The sequence below is a fragment of the Sorghum bicolor genome, chromosome 2 (genome assembly GCF_000003195.3).
Source record: "Sorghum bicolor cultivar BTx623 chromosome 2, Sorghum_bicolor_NCBIv3, whole genome shotgun sequence".
NCBI lineage: Eukaryota > Viridiplantae > Streptophyta > Magnoliopsida > Poales > Poaceae > Sorghum > Sorghum bicolor.
In genome coordinates this window covers 9,831,076-9,854,882 of record NC_012871.2, presented here as the reverse complement: position 1 = coordinate 9,854,882, position 23,807 = coordinate 9,831,076, and the positions used below count along the sequence as shown (strand labels likewise).

At 39.2% G+C, this 23,807-nt stretch overlaps 3 protein-coding genes and 1 long non-coding RNA gene across 5 annotated transcripts; 2 read left to right on the top strand and 2 right to left on the bottom strand.

The window, feature by feature from the left end:
• LOC8081824 lies at positions 2,933–6,363 on the bottom strand. Its single transcript, XM_002459593.2, has 5 exons — positions 5,971–6,363; positions 4,671–5,138; positions 4,032–4,409; positions 3,889–3,956; positions 2,933–3,536 (listed from the first exon to the last, which is right to left on the bottom strand). Exons 1-5 carry the CDS (start codon positions 6,349–6,351, stop codon positions 3,359–3,361), a joined length of 1,473 nt encoding a protein of 490 aa, XP_002459638.2. The 5' UTR covers positions 6,352–6,363; the 3' UTR covers positions 2,933–3,358.
• Positions 10,820–13,700, top strand: LOC8054433 (centrosomal protein of 152 kDa). Of its 2 annotated transcripts, none has more exons than XM_021452424.1 (8): positions 10,820–10,960; positions 11,119–11,208; positions 12,006–12,065; positions 12,211–12,250; positions 12,320–12,413; positions 12,715–12,774; positions 12,851–12,942; positions 13,307–13,700. In XM_021452424.1, exons 1-8 carry the CDS (start codon positions 10,854–10,856, stop codon positions 13,391–13,393), a joined length of 630 nt encoding a protein of 209 aa, XP_021308099.1. In that variant the 5' UTR covers positions 10,820–10,853; the 3' UTR covers positions 13,394–13,700. The 2 variants fall into 2 exon arrangements, with proteins under 2 accessions (XP_021308099.1, XP_002461771.2); XM_002461726.2 differs by having other exon boundaries at positions 12,317–12,413.
• Positions 13,830–17,054, bottom strand: LOC8081823. The gene is made up of 3 exons (XM_002459592.2): positions 16,904–17,054; positions 14,662–16,075; positions 13,830–14,293 (listed from the first exon to the last, which is right to left on the bottom strand). Exons 2-3 carry the CDS (start codon positions 16,051–16,053, stop codon positions 14,138–14,140), a joined length of 1,548 nt encoding a protein of 515 aa, XP_002459637.2. The 5' UTR covers positions 16,054–16,075; positions 16,904–17,054; the 3' UTR covers positions 13,830–14,137.
• LOC8054432 lies at positions 19,599–20,268 on the top strand. Its single transcript, XR_002449709.1, has 2 exons — positions 19,599–19,715; positions 19,858–20,268. It is a non-coding gene; the product is annotated as an uncharacterized LOC8054432 (long non-coding RNA).

The following is a 23,807-nucleotide window of genomic DNA, read 5'->3' as shown; positions in this document are numbered from 1 at the left end:
CAACAGTTGCTAGAGAGAAATATATATACTAGTAGAGTACCTGCCATAAGTTGCTGCATTATATTCGCATCTTCGTCTCCCTGATTTAATTACAAGTATGTTATTGTGCAAACTGATCGATCATGAGTCGTCATCGATCCGCAGCTTATCGCATCGATTAATATAATTGACCATTTTGCATGTAGTTTGAGTTATGCAAAAAGTCAATGCTGATCCAGCAGCTAGCATCTTGTCTTGTGGAGGCCACGGGTGGCCACGTGCTCTGAGCATCAACTACTGTGGACATCGCATGCATGGTTGCATCGCTGATCGATGCTCGCTAAGTGCAAATTAGGTAAATTAAAGACGACACTAATAATACTCCCTCCGTTCCTGAAAGAATCAATTCCTAGGATCCATGCCAGTCAAACTTTTTAAAGTTTGACTAACTTTATAGAAAAAAATAACAACATCTATAATATAAAATACACATTATATAAAAATATATTCTATGAGAATCTAATAATACTAATTTGATACTATAAATCTTAACATTTTTTTCTAGAAATTTGGTCAAAGTTTAAAAAATTTGACTTAAGACAACTCTAGAAATTGACTCTTTCGTGGACGGAGGGAGTACTATTTAATAATATTTTTCTTTCATGATAAATCAGCCAACAATATTTTCTACTAGGCCTTGTTAGCCAAACGAACAAGGCGCGGGCGGTTTCATCATTGATCACGATGAGTCAGGGCCACATTCATTGGGGATTGGGCCACAGGCCGGATATGAACAATAATGGACATCATATCTATCATCAAAGTTGGAAATGGAATTGGGCAAGTGATAGCTAACTTGAATTGTCAATGCAAAAAAGAAAAGATGGCGTACGCTTGCATGGGCAACATGATAACGACGATGGCTCCGCTAGCACCACCAGCACTTGCAGGGTCCAAACTGATTAATTCCTACAAGAGCAAGCAAAGAGTGAACTGCTAAACTGCGCCTACTTGCAAAGTCCAACTTCGGTCATCATCCACACATAATTGCCCGCTGATGTATAGGCTCTCTATCAGTTCATAAGCATATGCTCATGAGCACTAATATATATGTCTACAAAAATGAATTACATTATCAATTAAGTACAATTCAAAGCCTGAAGAATATAACCGGTAAAGCGCACGCTATAGTTCAAGTGTACATTTCAGTATCATAACCTTTTCAATACTTGACATCAGGCAGGAACATCCAAAGGTACACGCTATGAACCACTACATTTTTTTACATTTTATTACCATTTATATAATTAGTCACATCGAACAGTATATGGAGCTAGTAATAAATTAAAATAAACTAGTGGTGAATCTTAAGACACACCAAAGACGAATTGATAGCACTGTGCAACATACAAACGGACAATGGAATGTAGATCGATCGGAGCAGCATCCGTACAATATCCACATGATGATATTGCAACCTGATTGCTAATTTGCTACGTATATATCTGCAGAGTTCAATCATCCAAAGTCGCTGTGTGTTTGTCACTGTGTGCCATATGCTTCTGTTTGGACATAAATGTGCTGGAATATGCTACGCTGGCCTATGCCAGAAATATCTTTCGTTTATTGGTACTCTACGTACGGAGTACATACAAAAGTTGTCATTATTAGTGGCATATAAATATTTGGAGACGTTTCTGAAATCATTATGTTGGGCTGAGCCATCCCAATCATAAAATCATCAAAAGTAGGAGACCCAAAATTGTCATGCTAGACGAGTACGTTGTCAGGATCCCATCTTGGCCAAGAAATGGGATTTTGCATAGCTGCTCCAAGAGTTAACCATTGTTCATGATGATTCACCCCTAGGCCCTAACCTAACCTCATCCTTAATGTGTCTTAGACGACAGGGCAAGCTTGGTGTCTCCATCGCCCTATATTCTAGTCTTGCAAAACTCAAAAGGTACCACCTAGAGATTAGAGTGACTGTCATCGGCATGCAGACCTCCCACTTCCGATTGTCATTCCCAGTACCGGCATACCAGTTTCTTCAGCTGATTAAGACAAGTTTCTGCCAATTATTCCATCAGTTGTCTACTCTCAATATTCGCTTGAATCATCCTGACACCGAATCTTTCTGCTGATTCAGGAACCAAAAATTGTTGTGGACTTCTGGTTTGTCACAATCCTACTGGTCCCAGATGCTGAATTAGGTGGACACAGCCTGCATTTTTCACAGTGGAACACTGCTTGTCTGCATTTACCATTGCAAATGCGCAACCATGACCTCAGGGCTGCCAATCACTTCTCTATGTTACATACTAATAGTAAAATTGATAGCAAAAGCCATTAACCTGACCAGTCCACTGAGAAAAAGAGCAAAGCTTTCCACTGAACCAACTTTGTTTTTTTTTTCCAGCACGGCACAGAGCACACACACTCAGCTTTCATCTAGTGCTCAGGTCATTGTCGTCGTCCCAGAAATCACTATGAAATGCAGCAGTATGCGGAAATGTAACAACAGGGCACCTGAATAGTGTCACCCACTCATGATTACAAATGACAGCAAAAGGCATTAAACCGAGCATTCGTTATCAGTTACACTGCACAGTTTTTTGTTTATTCCGTAAGCCACATTATTATGCTTGTTCGTTTGGTTGAAAAGTCATGGTTGAAAGTACTGTTTGCTGATTTATTGTGAGAGAAAAATAATGTTGAATGGCTCATAGATTGTGCAAATGAAGTTCCCATGTTGTGGGCTGAACTTTTCATGGGCTGTTGATGTACTGCATAATATGGAATCTTCAAACCCACAAATTTCAGAACACTAAGACCCTTGACATTAATCAGGCAAAGGGGGGGGGGGGGGGGGGGGGGTAAATTACAACTAACTCATGAAATTAATAATTTTGTCACCATGATAGTTCAAATAGTTAAAATCTCAGAGAAGAAGTGACAAAAACTGAGAATAATGCACTAGCATCATAGGGATCATGCATTTGGGTCAATGTTACAACCAAATAACACCTGCAGATATACACCATCCTCCAGATGGCAATCTAGAAGCTTAAAGAGTTAACAGTTTTTTAATACCCTATTATGTTCTTTCAGTAAGGAAAGCTGCACAAATTTTGAAGCAAATGAGTACCTGATCTAGCTTTACTAGTTCAAAACTGTGGACGCTCCAAAATGTGTTCAGCTTCTTTTTCAGCTGGTGCAGATAAGCACTGATTAAATTCTTCTACAAAAGAGAAGCCCTAGCCTTGAAATAAATACGATGATGAAAATACTGCAGAAGTCTTGATTCCCTACAACTACTGCCCCCTAAAATGGCTAACGCAGTATTGTCCTCTAGAAAGTCAGTGGTTTGAGACTAGATTCAGATCAGTGGTTTGAGACTAGATTCAGATAAGGGGCTGCCATCTCGGAGGAAGAGACCCCCACTGTGAGGAAGCAAGATTTGCTGTTTCTTGTCTTTCGTGACAATGTTTTGGTCTGGTGAAGCTTCTTTCAGTTTCTTCACAAACTCAAAAAATTTTGCCACTTGCAGAGCATACCTATATTAGCAGGAGAGACTACATTAGCACACTTTCTCCAAAATATTTGATATATGGAAATACAAAGGAAAAAAACTGGGAAACAACCCTGTCAGCAATATAAGCATTCAAAGTTAAAATGTAATTTACCTGTAGCTTATTATTAGACATCAAAGTTAAGAATGTTCCAATGGGCCAACAACCCACAGCATGCTAATCTTTTGTATGCAAAACAGTAATATTCAAAATTTCTAAAAAAAACATTCATAGTTTTTAAGACCAGGCACAAGCTCAGATAACAAGATAACAGTACAACCGTAATGCAAACAGAAAATAGAGTTTATGATTGGAATTGGATAACTGTCAAACTTACTTTCTTTTAGCTTCAACATCCCTGCTAAAATCGATATTTGGTTCGCAATCCAGTACAAGAGCAGGAACCTAAGTTGCTTAAATAAGTCATTTTCCAAGTCTGAATAACAACTTGTTAAAACAAAGGAAATACACGATGCTTACTTTCTGGATACTAGAATGCATGTGGCTCCCTTCTAGATAAAATACTCTGTCTCTAATATCAGGGTGCAAGGAGTTGTCTATGCTGTGTGGCAATTGGCTTGCTGACAATAGTCTGTGATTCCCATGTTCAGAAGGCAGTAACCAGCATTCATGTTTCTCATGTAAATCACGAAGATACTGCAATGTGACACTTCCTTCTTCAGCTCTACTTCGAAGCATCATTCTCTTGTGACAAGTATCAGGGGTAGCTCTAAGATAGATAAATCCATCAGGGATAAGGCCAGGAAGAGATGCCAACACAGGGTCAAACCAAGAATCATAAATGCTGAGTTCCATTCCATTCAACCAATTAGCCTCATGAACAGCACGCACAAACACCTGCAGAAGAGGGCACACAAAAGTCACTCCATTTGCACATGATAAAACAGGAAACAAGTACAAAAACAATCAAAGAGGCATGATTTATGACACTACTAAGTACTAACTCTCGCGGACGACTGGATTTTGCATCTCCATTTTGCTTGATATTATTGGTTATATGGACAATAAAAATACACATCAATTTTGACCTCGGTGCATAACGTGTAAGACTGTTGGTCAACAGCATAGCAAGGGGTCAAGGAGAAGAAAAATGCATACCATTCGATCACTGAAGATGCTCCGTTCGACCAATCTAAGAGGCTTTATTCCTCCAGAGGACTCCTTTTCTTGCATGAGCCTTGTTACAAACACATAATTTTGGAAGGTGTAGGCATATCTCTGTGGCTCCGCATAAAAGGCACCTAAAATATTGAAATGATCAGGACCAATATCCTGCCATTTTGACACTGGCTCAGGTACAATTTCCACAAGATCACGGAGTTCAACTGTCTCATAGGCAATTTTCTGTAGGAAGGTAGACTTCCCCACGCTGATGTTTCCCTCAACACAAAAGGTGATCCTCTTGTCCCTGGTTGATTGCATGGCCGGTACCTCATTCTTCTCTTTCAGTTCCCCAACAACACTGTCTTTGACGAAGGATGTTATGCTCTCTGCATGGCTCTTATGAATGATTCCAACAGAACTTTGCAAAAACTGAACCATCTTCTCAGCAGACCCACCCACAGGCTGAAGCATTTTGAGAAAAAAAATTGTTAGAGCTCTCAGGAGACAAGCATAACAACAGCATTTGTAAGGAATCTATTCAGCCAATCACTTATGTATTCAGAAACATTCCCAAAAGGCCAAAACAATGATATCAAAGACACCACATACTGAACCCATCATTCATACAGTTTGATCATGTAACACTCTGGAAACACTTCCTGAATATTCCTAGCTTCCTAATTAAGTGAACCAATAGGAACTTAAACTAACTCTGTAATCAACCTCCACAATCTCAGGCAATGAAGTGGCAGAAAATAAAGTAATCCTTATGCCCAAAGTGTTTGAGATTTAAATTTGCAACCGCAACATAGAACAGGTACCAAGATTTAATAAGAGGAGGAACTCTCTGCGTTATGCACTAAGGATCAGGAAGGTCTAATAACAAACCTTTAAGTGGTAATGTGGCATGATCCCCTTGTGACATCCTCAATGCAACTTTAGGAATTGTAAGAAATTAGTGCGAACTGAACTTCCCAAGTGCCACATGTGTCCAGATAAGAGAGGCAAACAAAGACAATCCCATGAAAACAGAATTACAGATACAGATAACAATCTTGGATTTCGGTGCAGCCACTGACTCAAATATTATCACGCTATTGAGCATGACGAACAGGGTATAAACGCCAGGTTCTCCCCTCCCTGACCACGCATGTTTTTCTCATTAGTCATTACCGAATTAACACCTCCAGAACAATAAGATCCAGTCCGACATTGCGTGGTTCTTTGCAATTCCAAGGATCCGTTTCAAGTTCCTTAGCTACGCAAATCAAGAAAAGGACAGCGATGCATATACCTTATCGGTGTACAGCTGCTTCAGGCGCGCGAGATCCCGGAGCCCACCATCGACGAGCTTCCGCAGGTTCCTTGGCCCGACCCCGGGGATCCCCAGAAGCTCCACGCTCTCCCGCGCCGGAAACCCGGCCTCTTCCCCGCCGGCGGCCGCCGACGCCGACCACGAGGAGGAGGAGAACCGCCGGCAGCCGAACCTCAGGCACTCCGCCCCCGCGGCGGCGCGGCGGGGGAACAGGAGCGGCGGAGACGGGGCGCAGGAAGGGGAGCGAGCCGGCGGGCGGAGGACGGGTGGCATCGCGGCGCGGTCCGAGGCGCTACGGGCGCGGGCGGCGGCAAGCCGGAAGTGGCGGAGGGGAGCGCGGAGGAAGAGGCGGCGGCGCATGGCCGGCGGCGGGAGACGGGGGCATTGTGGGGGGGGGGTTAGGGTTGTGTGGGGGGGTTTTGGCGGGAACGGGAAGGAGAGGGGGTGTGGAGGTCGAGGAGACAGGGCTGCGTGTTGCCCGGCTGCGAGCAGTGCAGCAGTGTGTATGCTCTGCTCTGCTCTGCTCTGCTGCAAGAAGTTGGAGCCACGCTTCCGGATGGGGCTGTGGACCAGGCCACCAAGGGTTTTCCTTTACCACGGCCTTGACCCAAAAGATGTTTCTCTTCTCATCCTGTTTTCTTGTTGGCTGTGGTTTCAATCAATGAGCATAATGCTAACTCTTTATATAGATCTAGATATTGGTTTTGGAATTGGGATTTGTGAATGACTACTAGAATAGATGTTATTACACCCTCCATTAAAAAATGTAATATGTTTTGACCTTTTTTGATACATACTCCCTCTGTCCCTTTTTAATTGTCGTTGCTACAAGTTTGACTCGATTTGTAGAAAATACATGCAACATTTGTATCTCCAAATAAATTTGTTAAAAAACTAGATTTAAAGATCTTTCTAATGATACTAATTATGTATTATAAATATTAATATTTTTAATATATAATTGCCGACAGTTGTTTTTTGGAAGCGCAAGCGATAATTAAAAAGGAACGGAGAGAGTAGCTTTTATTATATGCTTAGGTTACGTCTAGATGCATAGCAAAAGCAATAAATCTAGAAAAGCTCAAACGTCTTATACTTTGGAATCAAGAGATTATTTTTTATGAACAATGAGAGATTGTCTTAGTTACTGAACATCTAATAGGAAAAGACATAACTATGCATAGTTATGTTCACTAGGTGTCTTAGAAATGTCTTCACTTTTAATTATTCCACACCTTTGTATAAGGCCTAAAGAATCAAAGAACCACTAAAACAAATCACCTTTTTATGTGACATATGTGGTTCTAATATAAAGCCTTGTCTGTTGCAACATCAACAGACCTTACCTATTGTGAGGTTCAAGGCTAAGATAGTCACTCTACGTTATCGATTGTTCCAATCAAGTTTCATGAGACATAATCAATTATTACTAGGAGACAATTATAGCATTTCTTTATAAATACTCCCTCATTCCATTAGTCTCCTTCGTTTAAGCCTTGTGCACGGAGACCAAAGAGCATGAATGACTCACGTCTTTTCAATAAATCATTGTGGTCCAATTAATCTAATTAATGTGCATGCCTGCATGCAACCAAGGAGCAGCCAAGATGGCCTAGGTCCTCCATGGAGACATGTGCATGCACCCAAGGAATGGCCAGTGTGCATGCAAGACATAACCATAATTATAGCCGGTCACCTCAAGATGATGTAGATAATTGGAAAAAAATGCTTAAATGATTGAGATAAATGGATGGAGGGAATATTAAATTATTTCTTGTCAAAAGAAGAATTCAAAAGTTTCTAATTAAAGACCTAATTGTATCTTGAGATAAAAGTGGTAACATAAAGGAATAGAAATATTCCCTTGTCTTGTTTGTATAGGGAGAAGCCCTCAGTCTATACTTGATTCACATCATGAAAAGTTTCCCTACAACTGTAGAGTGATGAAAGCTTGAAGAGATGTCATAATTATTTTTATACTTCATCAAGATATTGAAGCCCGAAAGTTTAAACTGGCAGTGATAACCAATAACCTGAGTGTTGGCATCAAGTCTCATAACCCAATATTGGAAGAGGTAACCAATAGCACCATCTTCTTCTTATAATATCATAGCATGCATGGAAAACAAAAGGGCCCCCTTTTGCATAAATAGAACCCATTCCAATAATTTAGTGGTTCTAGGGTATTTTACTCAAAATAGAGTAACTTGTTCTTGTTCCATTCTATCACCAAAATCAAACAACTAAGACAAAAGGCATAATACTAGAGGGGGCAATGCCCCTCCCTAGACACACACAAAACGATGCTTCCATATTTAATAAGTATGTTAGGAATTATTATTTGTTGTCTATGAATAAGACTAAAACATTTCTAAAACAAAAAATTACAAGTATGTAAAAAGTTTGCATGATGGAACTTTCTTCTCATGCAAACCCAAACCAAAGAGTGTATGTCCTTTAATTTGAAGGTCCAAAGCGAGATAAAATCTAAAAATACTTGACTCAAAATAAATTACTTCCTCTGTCCCAAAATACTTGATGTTATAGGACTCAAATTATGTCTTAAAATACTTAAGCTTCTGAATTCTCAATGCACATTTGTCTTCTACTAACACATCATTTCTTTTCCTAGTACATCTTTATCTCTCTCTTGTTTCCTATGCACCACATTTTTCAATCCTCCTTAATTCCCATGTCCAAATCTAAATTGTCAAATATTTTGGGACTCAGAGACTAACATCCTCCATTTCATACAACACTATTATAATAAACAATATACTAGGGGGACAATGCCCCCCTCCCTAGACATCATTTTATAGGTATATGTGTACCAAACTATTTTAAAACTTTTTAGCACATATTTACGTTCCTTTTTAAAAGCTCCATTTTTGGAAGATTTTGAAAACTAGTTTTTGAGAAATTGATTCAAAATTATTTTGAAGCTTTTTTAAAAAAAATAAAAATATTTTTGAAGCCTTTTTAAATATAGTTTGAAATACTTTTTAAAAACAAAGACTTTGAAGAGTCAAATTTGAACTCATTTTTAAAAATAGTTCTAAAACAAACTTTTGATAATTTATTTTTGGTAAATAACGAAAAACCTATTCTAGACTTAAACGAAATTTTTAAATTTATTTTGCACACAAAATTAAGAGTAAGGTTCATCACCGGTCTCTAAACTTGTTCGGGTGTGTCATCCTCGTCCCTAAACTCACAAAATGGTCATTTAGGTACCTAAACTTATTCAATTGTGTCATTTTGGTCTCTAAATTTGGAAATCTCCCATATAGGTCCTCAAACTTGTTCAGTTGTGTCATCCCCGTCCCTAAACTTGTTTTTATATCTCATCGGGGTCGAAATAGGGTGAATTTAAAAACTCTATATTGAAAAATAACTCATAACTTTTTCATATGAACTCAAATGAAGATAAACTTTACATTAGAATTGTATTCGGCAAGGCGATCTACAACTTTGTAGTTGAAAAGTTTTTAAATTAAAATCATTTAGGGTCCCAAAATATTTTTTGTAAGTTTATAAATTTTGAAATTTAAAATTTAAATTTAATTTTATGACACTAAATGACTTTAGATAAAAAAAGATTCCAACTACAAAGTTGTATATCGCATTGAGGGCTGCAACTTTGATATAAAGTTTGTCTTTCTTTAGGTTCATATAAAAGGTTATGAATTATTTTTTTATATAAAGCTCTTGGATCGCTTTGTTAATGAGACAAAAAATCAAGTTTAGGAACCGAGATCATACAACTAAATAAATTTGAGGATCTAAACGAGTGATTTCTAAGTTTAGGGACCGAGATGATACAATTGGACAAGTTTAGGCCGTCCCCAACGCTCCACCGTGTATTGTAGCCTCGAGTGACACGTCTGCATTTGTTGTCCATCTCACGTCGAGTGATAGCCTCGCAGTGTGTCAGTGTATCCTGCAGAAACGCCTACAGCTTCAGCTGACAAAGTGCTAAAGAACCAGTAGAATGAGCGTTTGGCCTCAGACTGAGCGGAGAAAAGCAACAAAGTAAAGGGACAAAAGCTGCAAGCTACATGTATACACGGTGGACTACCGTTGTGAAATAATATGCCTCAACTACTCCTCATCTACATGGACTACTACTTTTACTTGAGGCTAACATATGTGTTCGCTTGCGTTGGTGGTGCTCTTAGGGACCAATGTGACACAAACGAATAAGTTCAAAAACCTAAACAGTTGATTTACGAGTTTAGGAACTAGGATGATACGATGATACAAGTTTAGGCAGGGTATCCAACAAAGAAATAGCTTCCTCTGATTCACTTCAAGTAAAGAGTCACTTTCCACGTAAAGTACTCCGTATCATAGAGCAATATTTTCAATAACCATTTCTTAGAAAATTAGGCCTTGTTTAGTTCCCAAAAAATTTCAAGATTCCCTGTCACATCGAATCTTGCGACACATGCATAGAGTATTAAATTTAGACGAAAACATTTGCCTGTAAATCATGAGATGAATCTTTTGATTCTAATTAGTCTATAATTGGACAATATTTGCCACAAACAAACGAAAGTGCTACAATACCTAAAATCCAAAATTTTTGCCAACTAAACAAGGCTTTAGCTACCAAATAGGCCCTAAACCTAAACCGTTAGCCTGGCTCAGAAAGCCCATGGTAATCTCAGTGGGCTTCAAGCCGGACCACCATTCGGCCCAACAAATCCCTCACAATTTTCGCAGGGCCCAGCCTTAAGAATGGCGGAATTCCCAAATTTGAAATTCTCGCCTCCTCGCTTTTCTTGCTTTTCACTCCCACCTCTTCCTTCCACCCAGCAATGCCAGCGACGGCGACGACTCATCGCTGCGGCGGAGGACGAATGGCCGCTATGGGCGGCACTCCGAGCCCGGCTAAGCGGCCCCGCCACTCTGACGACTCCGCCTCTGGCGGCGGCTCCGATTCTGACTCTGATGGGGACCTCGTCAGGTACGGCCGGCCTCTCCGCAGCGCCTCCCCTCGCTCACGGGCTCGCTCTAGAATATTCCGCTTTCGATTTATAGCTCGTTGGATTGCGAACGTTCCTTTTTTCCTCCTTCGTCTCCTGGCATGATTTGAGATGTTCAATTCCGTGGTTGCGGCGGCAGTGACCTCAGGGAGATCGTGTGCCTGCTTCGGCTTATCAAGGGCGGGGCCAACAAGGACGGGCAGAAGATCTGTGAGCAGATCGTTGTCAGGTGAGTTTCAAACCTTGAGGACTCCGAATCTCCTCGCGATTGTGCAAACAATTGGGCTAATCGCGTAAATATTTGTTAGTGTCAATGTTTTGTTGCATGATTGCTGATGACTTGCGATTGCACTGACTACTGCCCGTGTGATTACATTCGGCAGTTTTTGTTACGATTTCACATATTACTGGTGAAATATTGCCCATCTGCAGTCCATGCAATTGTGCTACCTTTTAGGCTTCAATGCAGTTTTGGCAAAATAAGTAAAGAACTTGAAATTTGAAAAAAAAAAAAACTCGCGATTTTGTAATTTGTAGTGAATGGAAGGGAAATAATGCAGTATTTTTGACAGTTGTGTAGTCCTGTGTATGGAGCTTTCTGTTTCTTGGATTAATCTTTGGTTGTTTTGTTGATGTTGCTGTGCTCATAGCTTGTGGTCTGAATTTCTTCCTAAAGTAATATTACTCTTGCAATGCAGCAAGAGCCTGTTGGATTTCTCTGTTATGAAATTTTCTGTTAATTGTAGGAAATCAAGATACTTTTCCTTTTATATCAAGGCACATAGTATTATCTTTCCACTTCCTATTTGAAAAGGCAGCACTCCAAAATTGTAGATAACTGTTTGAGTGTTTCACATGATATATAGTTGTAGTGTCATAATTGTAAGAGTGAGTTTATCCATGTGATTGGTCGAATTTTCTCTCCTGAGCAGGCTAAATGCATGGTCTGACGAAATCTGAAAGTCTTGTTCCTTCATCTGTATCAGTAGAGTAGTAGAGTTTGTTGCTAATTGTCTTAACCTGTAGTGTGGCAGCAGATATTCAGACTATGCTAGAAGAAACCCAGCTGAAATTTGAGGAGGAAAGGTATTCGGTATTCCACTTCCATGTGATTTGTTTCCCATTAACTTACTGAGAGCATCTGAAGCCAGTTATAACTTACAATAAGCCAAACAAAAATATTCATCTTCAGTGAGAACACACTAATCTGTGTTCCTATTTGTGCATGCAGACAGAATTTGCTAAAAGTACTGTCTAACGCTTCCAAAGAGGTATTCATAACAACTCGTATTCCAGGGTTTTATTTTGTTCTAAAATGACACAAGATTTTACTTCAGCAGTGTGAGAGTTCACTGAACGAAGAGTACGGCAAGTTTCAGGAAACATATGACACGTTCTGTAAAGAAAAGGATGCTCACATGCAGACTTTCAGAGGTAGGTCAAAGAAGAGCACCTGTGATGGATGCCTCTCTCACCAATTTCTTCACTTACATATGAAGCGTGGCTCTTTTTTTCTTTCTAAAACATGCTACTAGCCAAGATACTTGATTTGTTAATTCATGATTGAATTTAGAGTACACCTTCGAATAAACCTGTGTGCTTTGTTTACTAAAGTTTGCTTTTCGTTGACTTGTTGCTAGTTATACGAATGAATTTGAATTATGTGGCTTTAAAAAGAATGGCTTGACCAAAATATTAGCCTATCAACTGAAATTTTTGTATATGTTATCTGCAGACCTGTTCTCCAAAGTTGAAGTTGAGAAGAAGAAATTGCTTGAGAAGTACGAACATTATAGTAAGTAGTAGGATGACTTTTCAATTTTTGTTGGATGGACTGTTGTTTACCTGACTATCATCATTCTTTCAACCAGGGAAGGCGGAGACCAACACATTATCGGAACTTGACAAAACATTCTCAGAGAAGGTAACACGTGCGGAACAATCTGTCAGAAGGGTGAAGCAGGTACATCTTGAACATATATGGCCTTGTTTAGTTCGCGAAAATTTTTGGGTTCGGCTACTATAGTATTTTCGTTTGTATTTGACAACTGTTATCCAACTATGGACTAACTAGGCTCAAAAGATTCGCCTCACAACTTACAGACAAACTGTACAATTAATTATTTTTTATCTATATTTAATGCTCCATGCATGCGCCCAAAAATTCGATGTTATAGGGAATTTTGAAAATTTTTGGGAACTAAACAAGGCCATAGTTACATCTGCTTGCTCCCTTGTCGCTGTATTTTCCTCTGATAATCCAAATTTCTGAGTCCGAGATTCCAGTACTGATTTCACATTTCAATTTCATTGCTTCATTTATGCAGGATGACAAGTCATTTATCATCTTTCGCAAGTCTATTGGCTCGTCTCTTGAGTGTGGCTCTGATGATGATTTTGACCTTGATGAGTGACACAGCTAATGATAATCCATATACTAGATAGACGGAAGCTCTTCATTCTTTCTTGGCCTTTCCTTTCCTTTTTTTTTACCTGGTGGACTTTGTAGTATACCATTTTTTTTATTATACTTTACTAGCTCATTGTATTAGCCTTTTCCAAGATGAGTTTGCTCGCAATCCTGAATTTGGTATCGAGCTGGCTGGATATGTGCAGATATATCGTGTTATTGTTTCCACTTTGAAAGCAGAATTCAGAAATATTATCACTCTGGAAATTATTATTTCTTATTGTTCAATGACATCATTATAAGAAACAAAATTGATGTTGATGTCTGATCAACCCATTCTAAGGGCATGTTTGGTATATGAATTTTATAGGAAACAGTTCAATTTCATAAGAAAACACAGGAACAGGGAAAAATTCCTAAGTTCCAAAAGGGGCCTTACATATAGCAATATTCAGTAATTTCAGCACCCAAAGTTCTCCTTTGCTAAATGTGTGGTACAGTGATCCAAATTCCATCCATACAGCACCATCAGCTGATTGTTCAATGCCAAAAACCAGGGAGCTAAACCTACTACATGTGGTCCAAACTAGGATATGTAATAAAACTATGTAACACCAATACTTCGATGCCAACAGCCTAAAAGACATTAAAACAGACTTTAATCCGATCCTAACATCATATTCCTCCCAGCTCAATTCCACCAACAGACATGTTCCAAGGTCAAAACAGGGCCATGTACACCTGACACTCAATACATTTCATCGAAACCGAAGTTGTAAATGTGAGCCAGGCGATTGATCCAGCCATTCGTAATCACGCTGTCTACAGTCTCAAGCTTCATGTAATGACAATTCAGATTTTCCTGCTGATGCTTTGCGAGCAGTGCCTCCTGATGCAGTTCATTCTACAAGGATTCAGCGATATAAGCACATAGCCAAATGAAGCAAAGTAAAAGGCACATCACATGCAAGGACTGTGACAGGTCACATGACCCAGATAACATTGTTTTGCACTCAAATTTTACTGCTGTAAAAAACTTCTGAAGTGTGAGTTTTAGTGATAAGATCCTATTCTAAAAACTTCTTTGAGATAGAATGATAGCTACTATTCAAGTTTACTGCTGTAAAAAACTTCTGAAGTGTGAGTTTTAGTGATAAGATCCTATTCTAAAAACTTCTTTGAGATAGAATGATAGCTACTATTCAAGTTCATCAAATTTGGAACTGATGACGGTTTAGAAGCCAAGCCGCCAACAAAGAACAAAAATTTTACCTTGATTAGTGCTAAGTTCTCCAACTCATGCCTCTTGGACATCAACTTAAACTTTCTGACATTTTGACAATCAGGGTCTGTAGGGCCCACCCAACGGAATTCTATCTTTCTTCCAGGTTTCCATGGACGATCATTGAACATTTCAGCTGTGGCATGCTTCGCCCTCACAGGCCTTGGCATCCCAAACAGCATGAATGGGAACTCATCTAGTATGTTGACCACGGACTCAGCATCCTTCTCAGTTTCCATTTCTATTAATGCAGATTGGGGAATATCAAATGGAACTGTATAGTTGGTCAGAAAACTGACATTTTTTACATTACCAAACTGGTTCAAAGCCGTTGTGATGACTGCATCTGTAGCTAGGTGAGACAAGTTGTCAAGGTATACAGTTCTTTTAACCTTCTCCTCAAACTCTTTATACACTTTTGTGGCCTCCAAGAATGCAGTGCTGGTACTTTGTTCCATAGCCAGGCCAACAGAGGTAGGAAGTTTCAGTCCGGAAGTGTTCTGGCTGGTGTCAGTAGCTTGTACTGCAGAGGTACGCAGCTTTTTGCTAAATTTCTTGTCATTAGATTGATCAGCGGATCGTCTGATTGGGAAACAGTCATTTGCCTCTCCACACTTCCCTGCAGAGGTTTTCAGGTTCTTGCTTGGGTTGTTGATCTTAGCTTCTTCAGTTACTCTCTTCCTTGAAGTGTTGCTGTTTGTCTCGTAGAGTAGCTTCTTGCTTAGGATATTTTCAGTAGCAGCTTCACAGGGTTTAGTAATGGAGTCATTCTTTTCCACTTCACCTTGCATGCTTGTGAATGAAAGTTCCATGATTGGGGTGTTATCCATGGCTCCTACACATGCTTCCTTCTTTGATGGTTTGCTGCTCTCAGGAGGCAGCCCATTGCTCATCATGTCTTTGTGTCCCTCTTCACATGACCCTTTTCTTACAGGCCAACTCTCTGTGTTATCTTGCATGCCAGCAGTGGTTGTCAGATTCAGGTCTGGGACAATAAAATTAGCCTCTTCACACACTCTGCCCTTTGACATGGTTTTGCACAGGCTGTTGCTGTTTGCCTGTTCACATAGTCCGTCCTTTGACATGGTTTTCAAGTTTCCATCTGTTGATAATTTGATACTTGGGGGCTCCTTTTCAATCTTCAGTTCAGTGCCAATAAATGTGGTTTTTTTGGCGGTGTCATCAGTATATTCAAGTACTTCCTTAGCAGCATGTTTTTTCATATCCTCAGGCAATCCTGTGCTCATGGTCTGAAGGCCTTCAGCCAACCTCTTTCTCAGTGGCAATGGCAAACGAATACGGATTTTGTTCCCAGTTGGGCCAATTTTCCTGGCACTTGTGTCCATTCTGGCTTCAGCAGCCTGGTTTTCGGAGGCAGACATTTCATTGGCACAGAATATACTCCTGAAATGGTATAGAGTTAATAATACAAATATTAATAATATTATTCAGGGCTATATACAGAATACAAGAAGATCCCTTTTGATTTATCAAACACACAAGGAAGTCAGACTGACACGCTATATCACCAATCTTAATGGCTTGCAAGCATCAACAATGAATCATCTCCGAAACAAAAGAATAATCAACCAAACAAAACACAATAAGGCCTTGTTTGGATGTAGTCGTATTCACATCAATCCACATGTGTTGGGGTGGGTTGGAATGGAACTTGAACTAAATTCCACCCAAATCCACTCCAACACATGTGGATTGAGATGAATCCGACAACATCCAAACAAGGCCTAAATACATGAGCTTTCAATGGTACCAACCTGTTTTTATTTAAAACAATCATGCTGGTAATGGTAATAGGACCAAGCCTGTCCTCTACTGAACAAGTAAGCTAAGCTATTAACAAAAGTGTATCAATATAACTGTCAAATGCCAACATAGTTAGGAGGGCATCTTTTCCAGTTTCCATCTGTAGACAATTTGATACTAGGTTTTAAATTACTTTGCTGTTCTCATATAAACATTCATAATACTGTATTGCGCAAGACGCCAACCGAGTGAACCTGCAATACTCTAACTCAACAGCTAAAACAGCGGAAATTCGTAGAATTGGCAAGTACAAATTTGTACTCCTACTACTACTCGCAATATAGAAGAACATTCAAGGAATTCAGTTTTCCACGGATGCACAAAACGCGCTCAATAACTCAGCTTAGGGTTTGGGTGCTCGGTTTCGCAGCAGCAGCAGCAGCAAGGGAAGAGAGGGCGTTAGCAGACCTAGTGGATGCTCATCGCCGGCGAAGATCTCGATGAAGGCTTGGCGCCTGGCGTGCGGCGGCGGCGATCGCCCAGTCGTCGCCACGGCAGAGAGAGAGAGCGCGCGCACGCCGGAGGAGAAGGCCCCGTAAGTGGGCCTGGAGCAGGCCTTGTGCTGCTCGGGTTCTGATCCAGGCCCAGGGCGTCGAAAGCTGAACACTGATTTTCCTCGAAAAAAAAGCACTGATTTTATTAGAGTAAAGTCCAATTTATACCTCCCTAAATTAGTTACTAAATTTGAAAAAACCACTGAAACTTCAATGCCAAACAATAAACATACCTCAACTTTCAAAGCTGTACACAATAGCTCCTTTTGTTATTTTATACAATGATTTCTTGGATGGTTTTGCTTAGAGCAACTCCAACAGCTTGGCTATTCTTGTTGTAGAGGCTATTTTAGAACTTGTATAGTAGAAAAATAGGCTCCAACATATGTGCTATTTGATTTTATAAAATATAAATTTGGTTAACCCTTAATTTTTGGTGGCTATGTATACCTAACCACTGGCAGTAGCTATCTGATTTTGTAAGATAGCAAGGCTGTTGTGGACCTCTAATTTACAAAATGGCTAAATATAGAATTTGGCTACTAATTTTAGCTAAGCTCTTAGAGTTGCTCTAGTAATTGGGCTCACTAGTCTCTCTCTCTCTCTGTCTTATATAAAAAAATCATAACTTTTTCGTATGAAGCTATATATAAATAAAAAATTTATATCAAAAGTATAGAGCTCTTTACAACCTAAAACTTTATAATTGACATTTTTTATTTAAAAATCTCAAGTATTTTGTTAAGTTATTAGATTTTAAAATTTTCAAACGATCTCGGAAATTAACATGGTCTATATAAAGTTAGACTTCCTAATAAGATTTACATCTTTGAAGGTGAATTTTTTTTGTAAGATTATTTAGTGGACTAAGTATTCATTTTAGATTTTCTAATTTTGAGATTCATTTTTTTTATTTTTCAAACTATCTCAGATGCTGACACGGTCCACACCAAAATTGCAGCTCTTAATATGTACTACAACTTTGTAGTTGAACATAGGCCTTGTTCAGTTGGCAAAATTTTTGGATTTCGGGTACTGTAGCACTTTTGTTTTTATTTGACAAACATTATCCAATTATGTAGTAACTAGAATTAAATGATTTATCTTATGATTTACAGGTAAACTGTGTAATTAGTTTTTGTTTTCGTCTATATTTAATACTCCATGCATACGCCGCAAGATTCCATGTGACTGGGAATCTAAAAATTTTGGCAAATTTTTTTGAAAACTGAACAAGGCCATACTTCACCTGATGTTATTTAGAGGTCCAAATAATTGTTTTAAACTCTCAGGTTTTGGGGTCTGAAAATCTAAATTCTAAAATCTACTATTGTATTTCAAGCATCTCGGCACCGATGTGAGTCAACTATATATCAGACAACTTCAAAACGGCGCCAATAAAAAGGGTGTGTGTCGACGATCCGTGCAGACTTCAAAAGGGCACCAACACAAATATGAAACATGAATATGAATAGTTAAGGGAACCAACACAAATATGAAACATGAATATGAATAGTTTTTATTATTCCTGTTGCCTGTTGGCTCCGTCACTAACTTTGCATGAGCCCATGAGCTGCAGGAACACTTCGACCACAACCATTCCATTCTTATTACTAGTATGGATAGGCCGACGCAAGCGATCGAGATGTTCTGCACTAATTATTGCAATTCCATAAGAGGGCGTTTAGGGCCGTGTTTAGTTAGTGAAGGAAAAAATTTCGTGACACTATAGCACTTTCGTTTGTTTATGGTAATTATTGTCCAACTATAGACTAACTAGGCTCAAAAGATTCGTCTCGTAAATTTCGACCAAACTGTGTAATTAATTTTAATTTTTGTCTATATTTAATACTCCATGTATGCGTCTAAAGATTCGATGTGACGGAGAATCTTGAAAAATTTTGGGTTTTGGTGTGGAAGTAAACAAGGGCTAGATCCCTTCATTTTGTGGAATTTAAATCTACTTATTAGATTTGGCTATTTAGCTTGAACTTTAACATTACTTTTCACAAATAAGCCTATTTCAATTTCATAAGGTGAGTGATGGAAATTGATTATACAGATTACCAAATTATATTTCTACTTTGTAACTTATAGCATTCTTATAGCATGTTCTTCAACTCACTTCTCTATAATAGGAATACAACATATAAGTATCTCCCTTGTATGGATACCAATAATATACAAATATATTCTATATATAACCATATTAGCTTAATTAACTTGTGCCTAAATGAATTCAGTTCCACCAAAAAAGAATTCATTAGCACATTAAAGGACTAAGGTACTTATGAGTTTCTTAGCCCATATTAATTACATTTATTTCTATTAATTTGCTGCAAGTCATCTACTATTGTATTTCAAGCAAATAGCTAAAGATCAATAGCAATGCCTTGTTATACATTAATATCTCACTCTAGAACAGTCAGTAGATAACTTGATATGCTCCTACTGATAATCACAATTAAATGCTACTACATATATATACATATATTTTTTTAGGAGATTATGTACTGCCACATAAGATTAATGTGCTTCCAAAAGTAACAAGTTCTGATCCACTATATATAAGACACATTCCACAGAGATCATCAGACATTCAGCAACTAGCTGCACATATTTTTCAACACCATTAACTCTTCAAGCTAGCCACCTTTTCAATACGCCAATCAAGATGAGGGCTACCCAAGTTTTCCTATTGCTTGCCTTCATGGTGCTGCTATCAAGTATATCTCTGCGCTATATATATACTGCGGTTATATATTAATAATATATTACATGCCTTAGCATCTAGAGTATCATATCACTGTTGCTTTAATCCTATTTAATATAGTAGTTTTGCTAAAAATTTCTTATTGAGATTTGCAGATGAGGTAGGAACAACTGCATCAACAGAAAGTAGCGGCAATGGAGATTGTGAACCAGCAGTTATTAAGTTGGGCGATGATTGTATCCCGAAGGAGTGCAGCCACAACTGCATTGCCCTCGGAGCTCGTAGTGGAAACTGCATCGGAGGGCCGGCATGCAATTGTGTTTTCTGTGGACCTAGGCATGCGCCACCTCCGCAACAATAGGATTCTGTTACATGGGTGCTGCAGCCGCAATGCTGCTGCTGATGTTTAGGAACTTCTGCTCAAGGATAGATTCATAGATGTATACCTACAGTAACAGTGCTGGAGCAAGTTAAATGGCTGGAATAATTGATGATTAGTGATTTATTAAAGTGGAATATGTCTGTGCTTTCTATCCAAAGAAAAAATTTATGGAAAACTAAAAAAAGATAATTTAATTTGCTAGCACTATGCTGTATATATAATATGAAATGTATGCAAATAGGTCTCAGCATCAAAGTGATGATTGCCATGGAACGTGCATTGGATGACACCTCTTGGTGCATTTTATCCTACCATGTCTTTCCCCTAAACATTGAGGTTTGCACTTGGATGATGATATAAGAGCATCTCCAATAATTCCTAAAAAGTCAGTTGGTAAATAATGAGTTTTTCAAGTGACTAAAAAAGTTTGGAGCATATTTATTGGCTTTCTCCAATAGTTTCCAAAATTTCGCTCCTAAATATAGAAGACAATTTTGCATTAGCTTGTTTTTTTCTAGATCCTGTCATGGATCTTTGATAAAAAAAGGTTAGACTACTACCACTGTAAACTCACATGGGTCTAGCCATCTACCTTGATGCATTTTCTATCACATTCCCTGATATCCCTTTTGTAAAGGAGTTTTTATATATTTGAATATAAGTCATAGCTATTACTTCGAAGTTTCTCAATTTCCTAATAGACTTCAAGTGTCTTTTAACATCTCTTGTGGACTTCACATTATCCTTAGCATTCTTCACCTTGACGGTAACCATTTAGTTTTCACAATACATGAGGATAGTTCGTATTGATTTCTCAACCACCAACAAGTCGATCAAGAGCTCATGCATTCATTCTACTTTTGCATTATGGTTGACCTCATCAAAATGGTATGTTTGACACTGTGCTACCACCAAGAGTAAACAAATACCCACTTGTCATCAACATCTGATATGCAGTTTCACTACTACACAACTGTTAACTATGACGGGCACTTTACATTTACCGCAGCGGGCATTGGCGTCCGCCACGAATGAAAGAAGGTCACGGTTAATCGTGGCCTCACCGTGGCGGGCGCCTGTGCCCGCTGCGGAAAATGGAATTACCACAGCGGGCAACATAAGGTGCCCGCTGCGGTTAATCCCATTAACCGCAGTGGACACCTTATGTTGCCCGTCACAGTTAATCCCATTAACCGCAGCGGGCACCTTATGTTGCCCATCGCGGTTAATGATTTAAAAAAAACAAAAAAAAACCTAGACAGGCCCGCCGAGCCCATCCAGGCTGTTGCCGCCGCCGCCAGGGAAACCCTAGTGCCGCCGGTCAGGGTCGTCGCCGTCGTCGTCTATGGATCCGCTCTAATCCAACTTCTCACGCTGGAACCAATCGGCCCCCACATAGGAGGGAGAGCCACGACCCCCGCCGCCACCAGAGATGGGCATGACCGGCCTCCACCTCCTAGATTTGGCTCGTGGCGGCTCCTTCACCGGATCTGGAAAGAGAGAAGGAAGAATAGTGAGATGAGTGAAAAAGAGAGGGAGATCGGGAGGGCGCGAGCGGCCGTGATGACTGGGTATGCACCTGGATGTTCATGGCCTTCTTGTTGGTCTCCAGCTAGCTGCCTGCAAGCAAACACAGAGACGAAATCGTTGGACGGAGTCAGATCAGATGGGGATTGGATGGTGAGGTGAGCAAGGGAGGAGAGGGAATCGGGGTAGGGATGGATGGGGATAGACGTGCCTTTGGAGGCCTTGTTCTTCTCGGTGTTCCTCTCCTCCTGCTCCTCCTTGGTGCCCTTGTTGTTCCTGCGAGAGAAGAGAGAAGAGTCGAGTCACGAGTGGGGAAGGAAGGAAGGGACTGGGCTGCTTCTCTGTTTCCAGTGGTTAATTTAAAGTGCTCCTCCATTAAAAATAATTTACTGTGACGGGCATGATAGGTTGCCCGCTGCGGTAAATTGATTTACCGTAGCGGGCATCTTAATACGTCCGCTACGAAAAATATATATTTTCTGTGACGGACATGTTAAGACGCTTGCTGCGGTAAATCAATTTACTGCTGCGGGCAAAAATGTCCGTCACGGTTAACTAAAAGTGTCCGCTGCGGTAAATCAGAAAACACGCCCGGCACGGAGTGAACAGTAGCAACTTCACGGAAGTTCATTTCTGTAATAGTGTTTGAACCACTATATCCATAATTAAGCACAATTAGATCGCCAAAATAGTGAGTCTCATAAGTCATTGTACCTTTAGGATAACTCAAGACCCTCTCAAGTGCATGTCAATGATTAGATCTTTGGCCTTGTTGCACTAACTAGATACATGAGTGAACCAATAATTTGAGAGTACCTCAAGTGTTCTCTAGCTATCCTCTTGTTCTTTTCTTAATGTCACGTTGGGATCATAAGGTATTGGATAAGGCTTGCTATCCATAAGACCAAATTGGCTCAAGACCTTCTCAACATAGTGAGACTATAACAAAATAATCCTACTCTCATCTTACTCGCAAAAAAATCATACTCATCCTTAATCAACTTGATATTTAGAATCACATTTGCTTCTCCTAGATCTTTCATGTCAAAGCTCTTTTGATAAAAAGACTTGACTTCATTGATCACATTAATTTTCTATAAAAAATCATAATATCATCAACACACAAACATAATATAACAAGTACACCCCCACCATAGTGATAATATACACACCTATCAACCTCATTAACGGCAAAGCTCACAGAGGTTAAAGTTCTATCATACTTTCTATGCCATTGTTTAGGTGCTTGTTTGAAGCCATACAAATATTTCAATAACTTACACACCTTGTGGTCTTTACCTTTTTACTATAAACCCATTAGGCTGATCCATGTAGATTTTTTTCGTCCAACTCTCCATCAAGGATAACTGTCTCATAGCTCGAATTGATAGTGATATCTCAAATGACAATTATAGGAGTCTAGTAGTGATTACTACTGAAGCCTCACTATGGAGGCAGTATGAATACTAAATATACATATTGGTGAAGTACCTAGAGGGGACATGGACTATTCATGCTAGAGCTCCACAAGAGCACTAAGCACGGATGTGAGTTAACTATTCATGGAGGCTTCAAAAGGTTTTGTGTCGACTATCCATGAATGGAATTTCAAAAGGGCACCAACATAAATACTCCTCTCTCCTAAAAAGAAAGTGAATTAGGGTTTTATGCAGTTAAAACTTTCTTATGTTTGACTAGATTTATAGATAATATTGGCAAACATTTGTATCTCCAAATTAATTAAGCTTATTCTGAAAATATGTATCCAACAGTCAATCTAATAATACTTATTATGTACCATAATTATTAATAATCTCTTGTATATATTTGGTTAAAGTTGAAAATTTTTGAATTCTCACGAATTGAGAACGACACACTTTTTGGGCGGCGCATGAATATTCATGTTGGCTATGGCACTACGATCCCTCACTACTACCATGTGTGGGCTCATGAACTGGTAGAATACTTCGATCACAACCATTCCATTCTTGCAATTCCATTAGTTCTTTCCCAAAAAAAATCAATTAGCACATCAAAAGACTAAGTTACTTCTGATTCTGTCAGTCCATATTAATTGCATTCATTTATATTATTAATTTGCTGCAACTCATCTACTATAATATTTCAAGGAAATATGCAATACTGCTAAAGAGCAATAGCAATGCCTTGTTATATACAATAATTCCTACTCTAGAA

Excerpts from the sequence above, each read along its gene's own strand:
- LOC8081824 (XM_002459593.2), bottom strand. The coding sequence starts at position 6,351 with ATGCGCCGCCGCCTCTTCCTCCGCGCTCCCCTCCGCCACTTCCGGCTT. Across the intron at positions 4,410-4,670 it reads GCATCTTCAGTGATCGAATG|GTGTTTGTGCGTGCTGTTCA; the intron begins GTATGCATTTTT and ends CCTCTTCTGCAG. Across the intron at positions 3,957-4,031 it reads TGCATTCTAGTATCCAGAAA|GTTCCTGCTCTTGTACTGGA; the intron begins GTAAGCATCGTG and ends TAAGCAACTTAG.
- LOC8054433 (XM_002461726.2), top strand. The coding sequence starts at position 10,854 with ATGGCCGCTATGGGCGGCACTCCGAGCCCGGCTAAGCGGCCCCGCCAC. Across the intron at positions 11,209-12,005 it reads TGTGAGCAGATCGTTGTCAG|TGTGGCAGCAGATATTCAGA; the intron begins GTGAGTTTCAAA and ends CTTAACCTGTAG. Across the intron at positions 12,775-12,850 it reads TGAGAAGTACGAACATTATA|GGAAGGCGGAGACCAACACA; the intron begins GTAAGTAGTAGG and ends TCTTTCAACCAG.
- LOC8081823 (XM_002459592.2), bottom strand. The coding sequence starts at position 16,053 with ATGTCTGCCTCCGAAAACCAGGCTGCTGAAGCCAGAATGGACACAAGT. Across the intron at positions 14,294-14,661 it reads AGAACTTAGCACTAATCAAG|AATGAACTGCATCAGGAGGC; the intron begins GTAAAATTTTTG and ends GAATCCTTGTAG.